We start from the raw sequence: 15,361 nt of genomic DNA on the forward strand, positions 1-15,361 counted from the left end.
CCAGTGTTTTCTGTTTTAAAGCTGCAAATAGAGCCTAGTTTTCACCAAGTTATTAAATTATGTTTCTTTTAATTGTTTTAATTCTTTTAATACAATCCAATGTACACAGTATTGTGTAACTCTTCCAGAAAGTAAGTCTTTCCTATACACACCCATATGTTTAGATAAATAAAAAAAGAGAAGCCTCTAAGACCTTTGCCAGACTGCTTGAAGAGCTACTGAAATACATTTTAAAAATATATTTTCCTTCTGCTGGCATCTATCACTAGATATATAAAAAACTTATGCATCCTCTTTCTGTGAATGAGCACTTTGCCATTTCAATTAGTTTTGATACGTAAGAAAATGATCTGCACGTGTAAACTGTAAAAGGAAAGGGGTCTACATATATATAGCTTCTATTCTTCTCATGCAATTAATGCATATAATTGGCTCTGACTGGGATTTGTTTACAGGCATTTATTTGTGAACAGAGCCACATCCATTTTCTACTTAAATCATAGGATTCTTTTGACTGACTTCACTGAGCTTTGAGTAAGATTAAGGTCAGGTGAAGGCATATTTGAAAAGATAGCCCACAGGGTCTTTCATTTTCAGCTGCTTTGATTTTTTTTATGAATCTATAACAGTTTAAAGAAAAAAAATATGCCTGGTATTTGCTGAGATAGGATCAATATTAATCCAATCCCACATCTAGGCCTCTGTCTTGGCAATAAATGCAGCTCAAACTGTCAAATCTTTCCAGAATCATAAACTACCCAAAGGCTTTGAAAACTGATCAAAGCATCTTCAGGTCTCTGACGGTCAAATGTGCTCCCAAACATGGTTTCTGAAGCTTTGCAGGCTGCTTAAAATCTCACTGTTAGGTGTCAAACTTTCCTAGTCCAAAGACCCTTGTTAAGTCTCATTTTATTTTTATTTTAAATTAAGAGCAGTAAAGTGATAAAGAATACAAATAAACTAGTGAAGAAAGGATTGGCTGGGTCTGTAGTAGTCTAAGTGGAGATGATTCCAATCTCTGCTGGCTGTGGGGATGCAGTGATGTACACAGGGGCAGACAACACTGTCTACATCTACCATAGCTGCTTGTAGATCAGCAGCCTGTCTTTCTGCATTGAGAGCTTCCTTTTACACCACTTGCAGGCTCTGTCCTGCTGAGAAAGTTCCCATGAGGATGCCTAGCAGCACACATCCCAGCAAGAGCTGGCCCATGCCTGGATAACGTGAGATCTCAGACTGCCTTGACCCAGGCTCCTCAGTATCAGATGGCAGGTGAAAATAAACAAGGTGCCACAAGGACTGGAGGAGAAAAATAGATAAAATCTCTCTCAGAAGGACTGTAGTCTTATATTTTATATAGGCTAATGACCTAATGATTGGATTTGTAGTGTTCACAGTTTCAAAACTTTACAATTCTTCATTCCCTTCCAGCAATAAATGAGTTCAGATCACCTGCGACACACCTGCTATGGGACTGATCCTGGGAGATGGATAAGGCCGAGCAGGGAGAGTTCTTTCTCTGACTTTAATGGGAAGGAGATCATGTCATCTGGCAAACCTTGTAAAATTGCCTAAGCAATCTGAGGCTGAAGTTTCACCTTTAAAATTGGTGCAGACACTTCAGTTCCTAAGTCACACCGTGAGTTTAAGTAGGACTTAGACTTTTAACTTAATTAGATGCCTTTGAAAACCTGATCTCCACGTAACTAGCAATGGGTAGAATGTAGATAACTTCAGGAAAGGTACCCTGGCTGCTAGTAGTTATGGTGATATTTGAGACACACCCAAATGCTAAATGTCTAATTGTCACAGAGAACCATTTATTAGACACATTTACCTGTATGCCCTCTCAAACCATATAAATTTCATAAAAAGAAGTGGATGTTCTCCCATTTAAATGTTCTACCATTAGTTTGTATATTTTATCTGGACAGAATTGATGAAATTCATTCAAGAAATATTATCTAGGTCAAAACATGAAAGTGAGTGACCATTTCAGCGCAGATCGCTAGGTACAGGCTAGAAATGCTTCCCAGTCTGATTACTGATAACTATTCTTTGAATGTGCTTTTTCAGGCGGCTGGGCATCTAATTTATGTCGATTTAGTCAGTTGATTTAATCACAATTTGTTTCTACTTGTAACATGTGGAATCATATCAGTAACTTCACTCAAGAAGAAGTATCCAATATATCCCCCATTACCCCTGGAAAAAGGAAGAAAATTAGACTGGATTAACACAATTTGACCTTGATAAATAGGTGCTATAGCTGCTCTTATCACCTTATTACCCTCTAAATTCTTATAATTCAATCATGTAATAATTTCTTCTAGCATCTTTCCAGGTGTCAGAATTAGGGTACTAGTTCCTATTATCCTATAGATGTAGGAACATCTGTAATTCCCTGGAAGATTTCTTTCTTTATCTTATTATATCTTTTCCTTAGCATAGGTATTTGCCCTTCTCGAGCACTGCGGGATCTTTTCCACGGTTTAAAATCTTAATCTTAAATGCCAGCACAGCTTTCATAATTAAACCCCAAGATTACAGCCTTATGATCATCTGGGTACTGATTCCTGCCACACTGTGGCTGTCAGCCAAATGTCATAATGCATACAATTAGCTGATTGGCTTCTCAGCTTACTGATAACAAAGGAAGCACAAATAATTCATAGGCAGAGGCACCGATTCTTTGATGTGACTGAACTCTGATCCTTTCAGCACCTGAAGGGAGGCAGGCTGAAGGCAGAGCAGCCTCATTAAGGCAGAGGAGGTGGTGGGGTGGGGGGAAGCGGAGGAGGAAGAGGAGGATGCAGGAGGTGCCCCCTGCCCCATGCTGTGTGCTGTGACCTCTTTGGGGCCAGGTCCTGCAGCTCCCACCCTCCTACCCGGCATGGGAAAAAGCAAATTCCTTGGGACTAGGGGAAAAGACCAGAAAAATCTAGGTCACAGACAAAATACAGACAAAATAATGTCTCTAATTACAAGGTAGCTTTTTTTTTCCCGAGGCTAAGGGAAATTCCTGATGAGATACTTCCATCTGGTTTGTAGTCCCTTTGCACTGGGGCAGTTCAAAGAGGCTGCAGTGTAACTGAGAATTGAGGACAGCATTTATTTATAGTTTGATAGCCTCATAAAAGCTTTAGAGCTGAGCTCACAGCAGTACACTTATTTATATTTTGAACTGCTCATGCAGCACCCTACTGCCTTGCAATCGTGTGCTGTAGCTCCTGCATAAAATTATATATGACTTTTCATAAGGTTCATGGCACAAAGGCAAAAAAAAAAAGTAATTAGACTAACAAAACAGTTGATATAAAAATTAAAGTAGCAGCCTGAACTGGAGGAAAATTAACAGCCCAGCTCTGAAATAGTGATACCAAATGAAGATTTCCACTGGAATCCATTTTTAAAAGTAGAAGGAAAAAAAATATCCAACTCCCTTGAATAAGGCAATAACTCTGATTTCAGCTCCTGGTGACATTGCAAAGGATTTGAGCTTTGCACTGGAGATTTTATAACGACAAACCAGCCTCTGGCATGATCTCAGTATAGTATCTCACTGCAAATTATATTTGTGTTAAATTTATCCTTTCCTTTAATATCAACATACCATCTTTTTCCTCTCTAACCCAGAGGGGAAAGCAAAGCAGCACCATTTCATTATTACCCTTTAATAGTCTTTCCAGTGATATAAAGGAGGATATTAATATTCTCCCAATGACCTCACCTAAGCACTGCTAAAAGTCGGGAAGGGAGTGACAAGTTTGTAGCTAATGCACAGGGATGAATTTCTGAATTTAATGAAAGGATTTCACCCCTGAGTTTTAATCCTGTTTTGGTTTTAGCCTGTTAACTTCAGTTTCATCGGCTGTAGGATGGAGAAGGAGACTTGCATGCAAGTCAACTGCATGATTTTACTGAGTACAGTTCAGTCAGGAGCTTGGTGTGCTGTACAAACAAGGAGATGAAGAAGGCACATTCTTATGAGGAAAGACAGATGCTGCCTTCTTGGAAGTGGAAGGTAATCAAGCTGTGCCTATAGCTCTGGCTGGGGAAGCATCATTGCTCTGCAGAGCTCAGTGAGGTGGGTGAAGAGGAAGTTGGAGGGTTGCAGGTGGGTGTAGGACTTATCCATCAGAAAATTTGTGCCTAAAGTACTACGTAAATGGCATGAGCTACATTGTGCTCCAAGGTTCCTATTAGTAGCATCTTTTTGAAGGAAGAGAGGAGAAAACATTTGCAAGCATGTTACGCCAGATACCCTAATCGCTGCTAAGTGAACACATAAAATTCACAAGTATGCTGAACAGTGTAATCAAGGACAAAGTGTTGCTGTTAAGAAAGCTAAATTAACAGTGAAAGAAAACTTGACGGTGACCAGCAAAGGAAGTGAAATCATAACTGAGTTATACACACTGCTTCTTCCTGATCTGTACAAAACTCTGGAAAGATGATGATGATTAATCATCTCACTTGTTCTTCACATTAAAAATGCACATTTTGTCCGTTATGGAAAAGCTGGAGGATGCGTGAAGTTCTGACATCAGAAAAGAGAGAAGTTGATCAGTTTGGAGGAAAAACCCTGGCTGGTCAGATTGCTAAACAGGACTGGGGGTCTTGTTTGCAGTCATTAACACTTCTGTCCACTTGGAGAGTGAACAACATGGTTAAAGACATTACAGTTTATTTTCTTTAAGATACGTGTGCTTATAATACACATATAATACATGAACTTTTAGGCATGGTGTGTTTTCTTCATCAAAATGCAGTTAAGATCAACGATTACCAGATTCATTTCTCAGATGTGTTGCTTCTAGTTCCAGATTTGGAATATGGAAAGAATCGATAAAATCAAGGAAGTGTTTTTCTTCTTTTTCATTTCTTTTAATTTAGCACTCAAAATGAGGAATCTATGTAATTTGCTGAAACAGAATGATGGCTACTTCCAAAAACAACTGAACAGCTACAAGAGTAGGTCTGAGATTGATGATACAGCTTTAGATTTCCTTTTCACCTGGGAAATAGCTATAATATTTTTAAAAAATCCTTCTGTCTAGATATGTAGAGAGATCTGGACTGTTTGAGAAAATACCTTTAGGTGGATTTCAAAGAATATCATATACTCAATTTTTTTATGCTGATACATGTTTCTTTAATGAAGCTAAGATGACTCTTTGTGCTTCCAGGATTTGAGAAAACCAGTTCAATCTGCCATACAAGACCCTGATCCTGCAAATATTTAAGCTGGTGAGGAATGTTGCTCATTTGAATAGTCCCATTAAGCAATTCATAGCATGTTTATGATGTGTTTCAGACATGTCTACACCACAGCTTTAGGGCTTGTCTGTGTATTGGTTAGTCATAACATGAGTCCTTCAAGAATTTCCACAACAGAACTATCTCAGTACCACATTAGGGACAAGAACTGTGTTCAGGACTGGTATCACTCAAGTAACGAGCAAATGTCGCTGTCCCACTGATGGCTCTGCCACTGTCCCTCACATTGTACAGCTTGCTGATCTGAAAGCCTCAGACATTCAGTAAAGACACCACACCACCCACCCAAAACCCCCCAGAAATAGGACCATGAAGTTCCTTCTGTTTTCCCTAGAAATAAAACCAAAGGGAGTATGTGAATAATTACAATTTAATTAAAAATCCCATTTGAGCTTACAGTAAGTGGAACCAAAACACTGTGAATCTGCAGCACTTAAGCATCCTGCTGAGAAGCGGGAGGACAGCTTGAAAGCTGGTCCCTATTTACTAATCCTTTATTTATCCCGAAGCTAACCTGTAGTAACTCTGTAGAAACCAGTGACCAACACTTTGGTGTGAATGCGAATCCAGCCAAATAGACCAAGTTGCTTCTGCCAGTTCCTCTACCATCCTTCAGGGGTGGGAGCTGCCTCTGCCTACGACGTTGCCTTGACTCTCTCAGCTTGAAGTCTGGGGAGAGAGCTACTGGTAAACTGGGGCTGGATGGGGCAGAGATAAATCCATCAGTAGAGTAATGGGGGAGCCGCTTCCTAAGTGCTTTGCAAGGGTGTGAGCACCGGGCTTCTGAATCAAAACTGTTCTGCAAACTGGTAGCCAAGTCTGGCAGTAAAGGCAGAGTATAAAACATCCTCATGTACACTTATGCCTCTGTAAAATGCTAGAGGGTTGTACTGGTAGCTTCATTTCCGATCTGGTTTGCAGAAGGGTAGATCACTATAAAAACTAATGAGAAGCAAGTCTAACGGCTTTCCATTTTTTTTTTTTTTAGCCTTGTGAAACCCTTTTCTGAAATCCCTACTTAGGCGTAACTCCTAGTTTGAGAGGAGCTGTGAGCACTGGAAAGGCACTACTACATTTTAGCTCTCTGACCTAAGGGGCTGTTGAAAATATAAGGTATTTTCAGCATCTACACGAGGACTAATGTTTTTCAGGTGCATGTGAGAAACAAAACTTGAATAGCCAAAGGTCTAGGGTCCTGACCTGGAATTTATGAAAGTCTGTGGAAATCTTCTTTCCCTTGATTTTAATAGGCTCTGGACTAGGATCAGGGAAAGGAGGGAGAAGGCAGCTGGAAAGCCTATTTTGAAGTGAAGTTGGTAATTTTCTTAAAATAATCACAAAGCTTGGGAGGGGTTATAGAATATTTAAGATCACTTGAAGTGTTGATTTTTTTGTGTGTCTTGGAGACCTTGAGCCTGAGACCTTACCATAATTTTAAAGACTTTTTGTGCATTACTGATTTCTGTCACACCCTGTAGAAAAACTAGCTTTGGATATTAACAGCAATATTCATTTGCCCAGTATTTTGTTCTTATTGGATAATGTTATGCTTCTACCTCTAGAAACATTCCTGATGAAGATCTTGAATTGTGAAGAGATTTAAAATAGGAAGTTTGGAGATAAATTATGGATCATAAGGCTGAGGAGAAAAGAAAGCAACGCCATAGCTTGACTTTGTTGGAAGAAGTAAAGAGAATGAAAGACTCAACAGAGATAATTGATGTTGTACTAGTTGCGGAAGGTGAGAAATTCCCCTGCCATAAGGTGGTGCTGGCTGCCTTCAGTCCCTATTTCAAAGCCATGTTTACCTGTGGCTTGGTTGAATGCACGCAAAGAGAAGTGGTGCTGTATGACATCTCTGCAGAGAGTGTGTCTGTCATACTGGATTACATGTACAGTGCGGATTTGCACCTCGCTAATCAGAATGTGCAGACTGTTGCACTTGCTGCGTATTTCATGCAGATGGAAGATGTTTTCAGTATGTGTCAGAAGTACATGATGGACCATATGGATGCTTCCAACTGTGTGGGTATCTACTACTTTGCGAGCCACATTGGGGCAGAAGATTTATCTGATCAAGCAAGGAAATACTTATATCAACATTTTGCTGAGGTGAGCTTACAGGAAGAAATATTAGAGATTGAGTTCCAGCAGCTGTTAACTCTTATAAAGTCAGATGATCTGAATGTTTCCAGGGAGGAAAGCATTCTGGACCTTGTCATTAGATGGGTCAAACACAGCAGAGAATCACGTGTACAACACCTTATTGAGCTCCTGAAGCAAGTGAGACTGGTACTTGTCAGCCCTTCCTTTCTCATGGAAGCCCGGAAAAGGAACACCATGATTCTGTGCAATTCGGAATGCAATGATATGTTTGAGGAAGCGCTGAAAACCATCAAGCTATCCAGACACCCTTCTCTCAGCCTGCGATATGGCATGGAGACTACTGATCTCTTACTCTGCATCGGCAACAATTCTCTCGGCATTAGGTCAAGACACGGTAGCTATGCAGAAGCCAGTTTTTGTTACGCTCCTGCGACAAGGAAGACTTACTTCATTTCCTCTCCAAAGTATGGAGAGGGGTTAGGAAGTGTTTGCACTGGTGTTGTCACTGAGAATAATGATATTATTGTGGCAGGAGAGGCAAGTGCCACCAAAATGTCTAGGCAAAAGTCTAGGAACATCGAAATTTATAGGTGTGTACCCTCTGTCAGAAAATCCCTAATTACTTAAAAAATTTAAATCCAAATGATGTTTCTCAGGACGAAAAAAAATCATTAGACAAAGCAGTCTTTACTGAAAGTTTTACTGGGGATTTTGATTACTCTAATTGATTTGTCACAATAGTTCTTTATTGCACAATGAATTACATATGTGCACTCAGATCCTGTTGCTTTTTCTCCTGAAAGAAGGAGGATTTACTGCAGTGGCATCTCTGTGTAAGTGAGCTTGATTAGATCCTAAACCAATGTATGTAGATTTTGCATTCTCCTTACTCAAATCTCAAAATTTTCCTAGGGTGCTCTTTTCTAGGTCATTAACAGGAGTAAATAAGTCAAGCAAATGACCTGAGGAGCTCAGTAAGACAGAGATAACACATTTCTCTGTTGATGTTGATGATAGTAATTCAGTGACTAAAGGATAATGACTGATAGTTTTAAACACCCATTCTGTTTTTACTCATGCCTTTTCCAGATGCACTCATTTTAAAGAAAACTAGACATTTCTGGATTAAAGACAAAATTAAAAAATGGTGACAGCATTTCAAAAACAGTTGCCTAAATTTAAGGAAGTAAATCCATACTGAGGCAGATGAAGTAGCCTTATTTTCAGCAGTGTTGAGCTCTTGCTCTTCCCAGTAACTTCAGTGGAAAACGTGGCTGAGCAGCACATGCAGAAATAAGGGACTTCTTACCTTAATATTTGAAAGGATGCCTAGGATAACTCATACTAAAAATGCTTGGTCTTGCAAACATTAGGCTTAATTTTATAATTTCTCTATGAAGGAGAAAACTCCTCTTGTCAATGTACCATCTTCTGAATAAATATTGTTGATGGAGGGGGTGGCATTTCAAAACAAGCTGATGGGACCTCAGTGAACCAGGGCATTTACAGCTTTGGATCTTCCTACAGATACCACCAACAAGGAAACCAATTTTGGCACAGCCTGTGCGCAGCTCAGCTCCGTGAACTCTACGCGTTGGGCACTATCCATAATGATCTCTATGTAATAGGAGGGCAAATGAAAGTGAAAAATCAGTACCTTGTCACAAACTGTGTGGAGAAATATTCCATGGAGCAAGGCACCTGGAGAAGCACAGCACCTCTTCCAGTACCGTTGGCCTGCCATGCGGTGGTGACAGTGAAGAATAAGCTCTATGTGCTGGGGGGGTGGACCCCACAGGTTAACAAACATGCCAGTTATTTTGTTTTCATTGTGTACTAACAAGCAGAATCATGCTTGGTTTATACGATGTGTAATTTTATGGTGCTTCTTGCATAGGAAAAGTACACTAGTGATAAGAGAAGACTAAATTGCTAACATTCTTCTGATCAAACATCTTTTGTAGGAAAACTGAACAGAGTGAAAAGGAATAATATCCATTTTATGCCATCCTCACTGTTAATACCAGCTTCAGGAAGGGCAGCTATTTCATAGAGATGTGCATAGTGAGTAAGAATTTAAAATACATTTCCTATGTCAACCTGGGTTCCACTTTATACAACTTGTTTTTGAAAAAAAACTTGATATAATTAGGATGATACGTATTTAGCACTTTTGGAGCATTACAGGTTGAGACTTCAGCCTTGCCTTTCCTTATAACCCATCTTCTTTATTTTTCTAGGTATTAGTAAATAATGGTATTAGTAAATAATACAGCAGCCCTTAACTAAGCCCTGTCTTCAAAAAGGTATACATAGGTAAATTTCAGGGACAGACATATCTCAAATTTAAAATGCACCTCAATTTCTCAGGAAATTTTCTTGGTTTACTACAGCTCATTTATTTCATTTTCATTATATTATATTTTTTTTATATTTTTTTATATTAAAAGTCAAAGCATTCTCTGGAAAGCAGATAATTTTAATCACTCCATTTATTTGTTTCAGTTGCACTGCTTGGCAGTGCAGAGTTTTAATGGGAATTTTCAGCAGATACAGAATATACAGAATTATGCTGTAAGGAAGATGGTTGTTGGAAATATGCTTGCTCTCTCCAGTTGCTTCCAGTGTGAAAGAACTTTTTAAAGAATGTAGCACATTCTTATTTACTACTCGGCGCAGTGTAAATTTTAGCATTCAAGATAAAGCCCCACATTTACTTGACAATGAAGAAAAGCATCTGTAATCCTTATTGCTGACAGCAATGTGTTTAGACTGTCATCACATCTCATTGGTTTGTGTTGTCTTGGAATAAATTATTGTTTGAAGTATCTAAAAGTGAGAGGCATTCAGCAAAGAAGACTTCCACCTCTTTGGGTATTTTGAATGCAGGAGTCCCCAGAGGAGATGAAAGATTAGAGAGTATTTCTGATACTGAAACAATGCAGCGAGGGTATCTCACTATTTAAAGAATTAAAATATGAAAACATACTTCATGTAGAATCACTCAGTCCGTAAAATAACTTGAATGGAAAGATATGTCATGTAACAAAGGTAGATGTGTTAAGATGTAACAAAGGTAGATTCAGACAATCAGCTTTGTTGTCCTTAATAGTTCTCCAGAACAGATTTTTTTGGGAGAAAGTGGCTTAGAAGTATGTCAGGAATATTGACCCAAGAAGGGTTTTAAAAAAAAAAACAAACAGGCACCCAGAAAGCGCCTGAAGTGGATACCTGCTGACCAGGACTATCGGTAACAATACTGATGTTATATATTAACAAGCTTATAAATAGCAATTTAACACCAACTGATTAAAAGCCAGAGCTCTGTAAGATTAGGGTGTACTTGAACAGATCAGAACAAACTGGCTAAAGCTCTCAAAAAAGTGCTTTAAGACCACCACTGGGGAGTGATGAATTCTTCTGGTACCAGACACCTCCCACACTCACCTGTCAGATGCGGTGACCATGTTTGTGGGGCTACCACAACTGCACTGTGAAAGCAAACTAGTTCATCAAGCTAGGAGTTGTCCCTGTGCTCAAGTAGCACTGAATGTTCTGTCAATCCTGACTAATGATGCAGCATTGATAGAGCACTGTAAATGCATCTGTCCATTACAGGACAGAGATAAATACACGTTCCCTTCCCACTCAGCCTTTGCAATTGAAACAAGACAAGACAAAGTCAATCCAGGACATAAAATGACAGCTTAGGAGGGCAAGGGCTCAACCCACAGCAGGATTGTTTCGACTAAGTGCTGGTCTAGCCTCACTGGTGCTAGCAGAGTTAAAAAACCAAGCAACTGCACCTTTGGTAACTAGGGGGTCTAAAAATGGACAAAGGCGTGTGGTGAGGCTGAGAGGAAGGTTTCAGATCCCTGAGACAGAGAGAAGAGCTGCGGGATGTTATGTTTGCCGTACATAAAGAACACACTCTGCAGTCTGAGGTGAACGTTACCATGAAAATGAGGTAGGAAGTGAATTTACAGTGTGTCAAATGGTGCCTGCTCCTAAGTATGTGCCTACTCTGTGTTGAAAATATGCAGCTTATCCCTCTTTCAGTGAATAAATCTGTGCTTCACACTTAATAGTGAAGAAAGGGCATGCCCCTAGACACCTACAGGGGATAGCAAAGGGGCTATATATTTTCTTTCTAGTTTGCCTCCTACTGTCTTGTCTGTTACATCAGTGTTGGAAAGGTCTTTTTGGAAAGAAAAATAAGAAGCAAAGCAAGAACACATATAACATCACAAGTAAGCAAAGTAGTTCTCTCCTTCTCACTTTCTCTACGTGAAACCTTTCATGCTGAAATATTTCAGGATCCTACCCCCACAGCCTACTGCTTATATTCGAGGTGTCATACCCAGAAAACATAATCTGAGTTCCTTGCACACACTAGACAGGCAGAGAAAGGGGGAGAAGATTAGAGAGAACAAGAGGAGTAGGAGTGAGTATAAAAAGAGTATTATGGCAGCAAAGATGTAGCGGGGGTTAGGAGATTATTATGAAAACTATTGAAGGAAAAGTTACAGCAGTTGAACAACATTACTCCAGTTAGGCTAACTAAATAAACGTGCAAATGGCTTGAGAATGAGTTATGTGTATATATATAGGCCTGAGAAAGGCCAGCTAAGTACCTCCTTGAGACTCACAGAACAGTCTGACTAACAGTGGGAGTAGACTTCAAGAAAAAATGTCAGATTTGGTTTCCCTCTATTATTATTAGGACTGTACAGCAGCCTTGCCAAAGAGGTTACGTCCTGCCAGAGCCAGGCCCATGAATCTATTGCTGTTCCCCAAATCCTCAGCTTTATGGCTGCAGAATATAGATGCCTTCTTGTTTATTCATTTGCCTTCCACAGCGTTCTCCCAGCCACAAGTCATGGGTGCCATTAAACCCTAGTGAGTATGAATCACTTTGCAGCTATAATGGATGTGTTTATGTTATTTATCTGCTCGGCTGTCTGCTGTGATTAATTGCACGCGGGCATGTGCAGAGGGCTCCAAATGTTGTATTATTATATGGCTGTCATGTTTCATACAGATGGATTTGCCTGACGATGAGCCGGATCGATTAAGTAACAGAACGTTTCGGTACGACCCAGGACAAGACAAATGGACAGAAGGAGCGCCAATGAAGTACTCCAAATACCGCTTCAGCACAGCCGTAGTCAACAGCGAGATTTATGTCTTGGGTAAGAGGAAATAGATCTTTAACAGATAGTACCATGACTTTTTCTTCTTTCTAACTATTTGCCTCTGCAAAGTGAAATATCTCACCCTTTGCTATGAACGTGGGACAAAGTATGTTGGACTAAATAGATAGTCTTTTCCTAGAGCTGTTTTTTCCCAACATATTTTCTTCCTTCCTGTAGAGTAAATTAAGTGAACGTTTAGTGTTCTAGATTAATGTAAGAAAGATATTGCACTTTTAAAACTACTTCTCTTTGGAGTATCAGTGTTTACTATAAATAACAATGAATTTTAAAAGGTAGGTAGAGAAGCCTTGCTAGTGCCATTTCACAGGTGAGCAGTGGAAAGTTAAGGAACATACCCAGTGCCATAAAGGAATGCCATAGGGCAAAAGAGAATTTGGATCTTCCAGTCAAAACAAACATTATTTGTGGATTCTAATAATGAATCATTGTCTTCCACCCACCTCATTTTGGGGGAAATTTAGGTCTTTAATTTTGTAATGTTTTGACTTAATAATTTAATTTTTTTTTGTTTCAAACCAGTATTTTGACCAAAAGATTTAAGGCTTGTGTGAAAGGGTTCATTAGTCTCCTGCCTCAAAATCTTTTGTCCACAAATTATCTCCATCCGTAACTCCAGTTCTGCAGTTCATCCATGATCTGACTCTTTTCCCAAAGACCTGTCTCTGTTTTCTTCATGGCCCCATCCCAACCTCTGTCCAAGTCAACAGAGAGAACAGCTCCTGTTTCTGAACACTAGCAAACACCTCAGAAGGTGGCAAGCAGCAGATTTTTCTGAAAAAAAAATTATGATGTGAGGCAGGGAAGGGCAGATGGAGAAGTAAAGCACTTGAAGCATTGGGAATGATATGGGAAAGAAGATGAAGGGGCATCTTGAAGGGGGAATAGAAGTCAGAAAAGTGACCAGATGAAGTGGAGAAGGATTATAGGTAGGTGTGTAACTGGGAAGTACTTGAAGAAGTGGTGAAAAAATTTTATACGGTAACTTAATCCACAGGTGGGATGTGGGTTATTCATGCCCTTCCATGCTTCCAGATGCTGAGAACAGGATCAGACATGACGAAGATAACAATCATATCAGTACCTTGGGACCTTTCAATCCCTTCTGCTTCAAACTAGTCCTGCATGCAAGCTTATCAAAGTGAACACAATAAATATGGTCTTGTCAAATTAACACCCTTCCTGTATAAGGAGTGTTCTGGTTTTGTCTGGGCTGTTACACACCATGGATAAAGGAGAGTTTGTTCTTAGCATGTAATATAGAAAGCATTTTGCAGAGGGTATAGCTAAGAAATCAATCTTTGAAGCAGAAGGGGAAAATGGCTTTAACACTGTATTTGTTTACCTTTAGAAAAACCTCTTTCTCTTAAATGGCTTGAGACAGGCCTGTAGCCACAAGCAGGAGAAAGGGTGAAAGAAGCACTTACGGAAAAGAGAGTTTTGCAAACAGAAAGTCATGTCATTATTGTCAAAGGTTAGTGTTATAGAACATCAATATGCTGTTAAATGATGAGAGCATTGGTTGTCCAGGTTGAAAGGGGCTTTGAAAGTGTGGAAACTCCATCCTTTGTTAAAGGTTAAGTATATATAGTTATTTATACTGGCACTGATGCTGTAATGGGGCTGCAGAAGCAGCCATAATAGTTGGGAAGAGAAAAGCTGTATTCATGTGTTTCAGTAAGAAGCATTCTGAGATCAAGACCATGAACGCTGTGATGCCGCAAGAGAGTCAGGGAGAAAAAAAAAAGGAGCCACCTTGGCATGCCTGTGATAAAACAAATTGGCAGTCTTCTTCACAGCAAGTGTGACACTGAGACAAGGAAAAGGAATGGCTAATAAGTGGAACTGCATCCATTTTCTTCCCTCAAAATCTCACAATGCAAGAAGCATGTCTGGGTGATTACAGTAAGGAAATGTAAAGATTGAACACAAAGCACAGTATTAAATCTGAGAAGTGATTGTTTAAATAGCATTGAGGAAAGTTCATGGTCTCACAGACCTTTGTAAGAATTTTGCTAATGTAAAAATACAAAAAGCATCGTTTTATTAAGTGCAGCTTCCAGCACTGCAGTATTCAGGGAGCTGAATATTGACTTGAATTCTTCCTTCATGCCAGCCAGTACCAATGATTTTTTTTTTTTGTGAGAAAATCTTTGCTAACAATCAGATTAACACATGGGCCAGAACAAGCTCTTGCTCTGTCTCCATCGCTTTGTTGGTTCACACACCTTCCCATGAGCAGTCCTTATTCAAGCAGTCTTAAGGCTGCTCAGCGTACTGAATCCTGTGATTAACAATTTGCTGTACTGGACCCTTCCCTCTTGCTACTAAATGTAACTAAACACACCAAAAGGCAGTGTTGGTTTTCATCTTTGACGGTGTAAATCTGGGGTAATTTCACTGTAGTGAACAAACTTGCTTGTAATTTATACCAAAGGTAGCTAAGCACACACATCACCCCGGGAGAGGATTTTTGAGAAATACTGTGCTATTTTTGCCCTTGTGTTTCTGAGCCTGCCTCTGTCTTGATGCTTCATCCACTCAAGGTGTAACTGCAGCAAATGTAGATATGAGTGAGTTACCATCAGGTAGCTTGAATATTGATTGCAGGGAAGACATTTTGACTTACATCTGAGTTGTTTTCACAAACTTTTGACTGCCAGTTTTCACAAAACTTGCAAGGACTTAAACATCCATAAATGTGTAATATTGATTGAAACTGGCTAATGGGTGCAAAAGCTGTGAAAAGCAGACAAAATAAT

General features: G+C 39.5%; 2 protein-coding genes across 2 annotated transcripts in view; one reads left to right on the forward strand and one right to left on the reverse strand.

Moving 5' to 3' along the window:
• Nucleotides 1–15,361, reverse strand: part of MGLL (monoglyceride lipase) — a 108,260-nt gene that overhangs the window by 79,979 nt on the left and 12,920 nt on the right. The window lies entirely within an intron of this gene.
• KBTBD12 (kelch repeat and BTB domain containing 12) overlaps nt 6,526–15,361 on the forward strand; it is a 29,055-nt gene continuing 20,219 nt past the window's right edge. The window contains exons 1-3 of the mRNA XM_069866218.1: nt 6,526–7,976; nt 8,914–9,184; nt 12,428–12,578. Of these exons, the coding sequence (XP_069722319.1) occupies nt 6,907–7,976; nt 8,914–9,184; nt 12,428–12,578 (1,492 nt within the window). The 5' untranslated portion in view covers nt 6,526–6,906. The remainder of the gene's footprint in view (nt 7,977–8,913; nt 9,185–12,427; nt 12,579–15,361) is intronic.

This window comes from Phaenicophaeus curvirostris, chromosome 11 (assembly GCF_032191515.1).
Source record: "Phaenicophaeus curvirostris isolate KB17595 chromosome 11, BPBGC_Pcur_1.0, whole genome shotgun sequence".
Classification (NCBI taxonomy): Eukaryota; Metazoa; Chordata; class Aves; order Cuculiformes; family Cuculidae; genus Phaenicophaeus; species Phaenicophaeus curvirostris.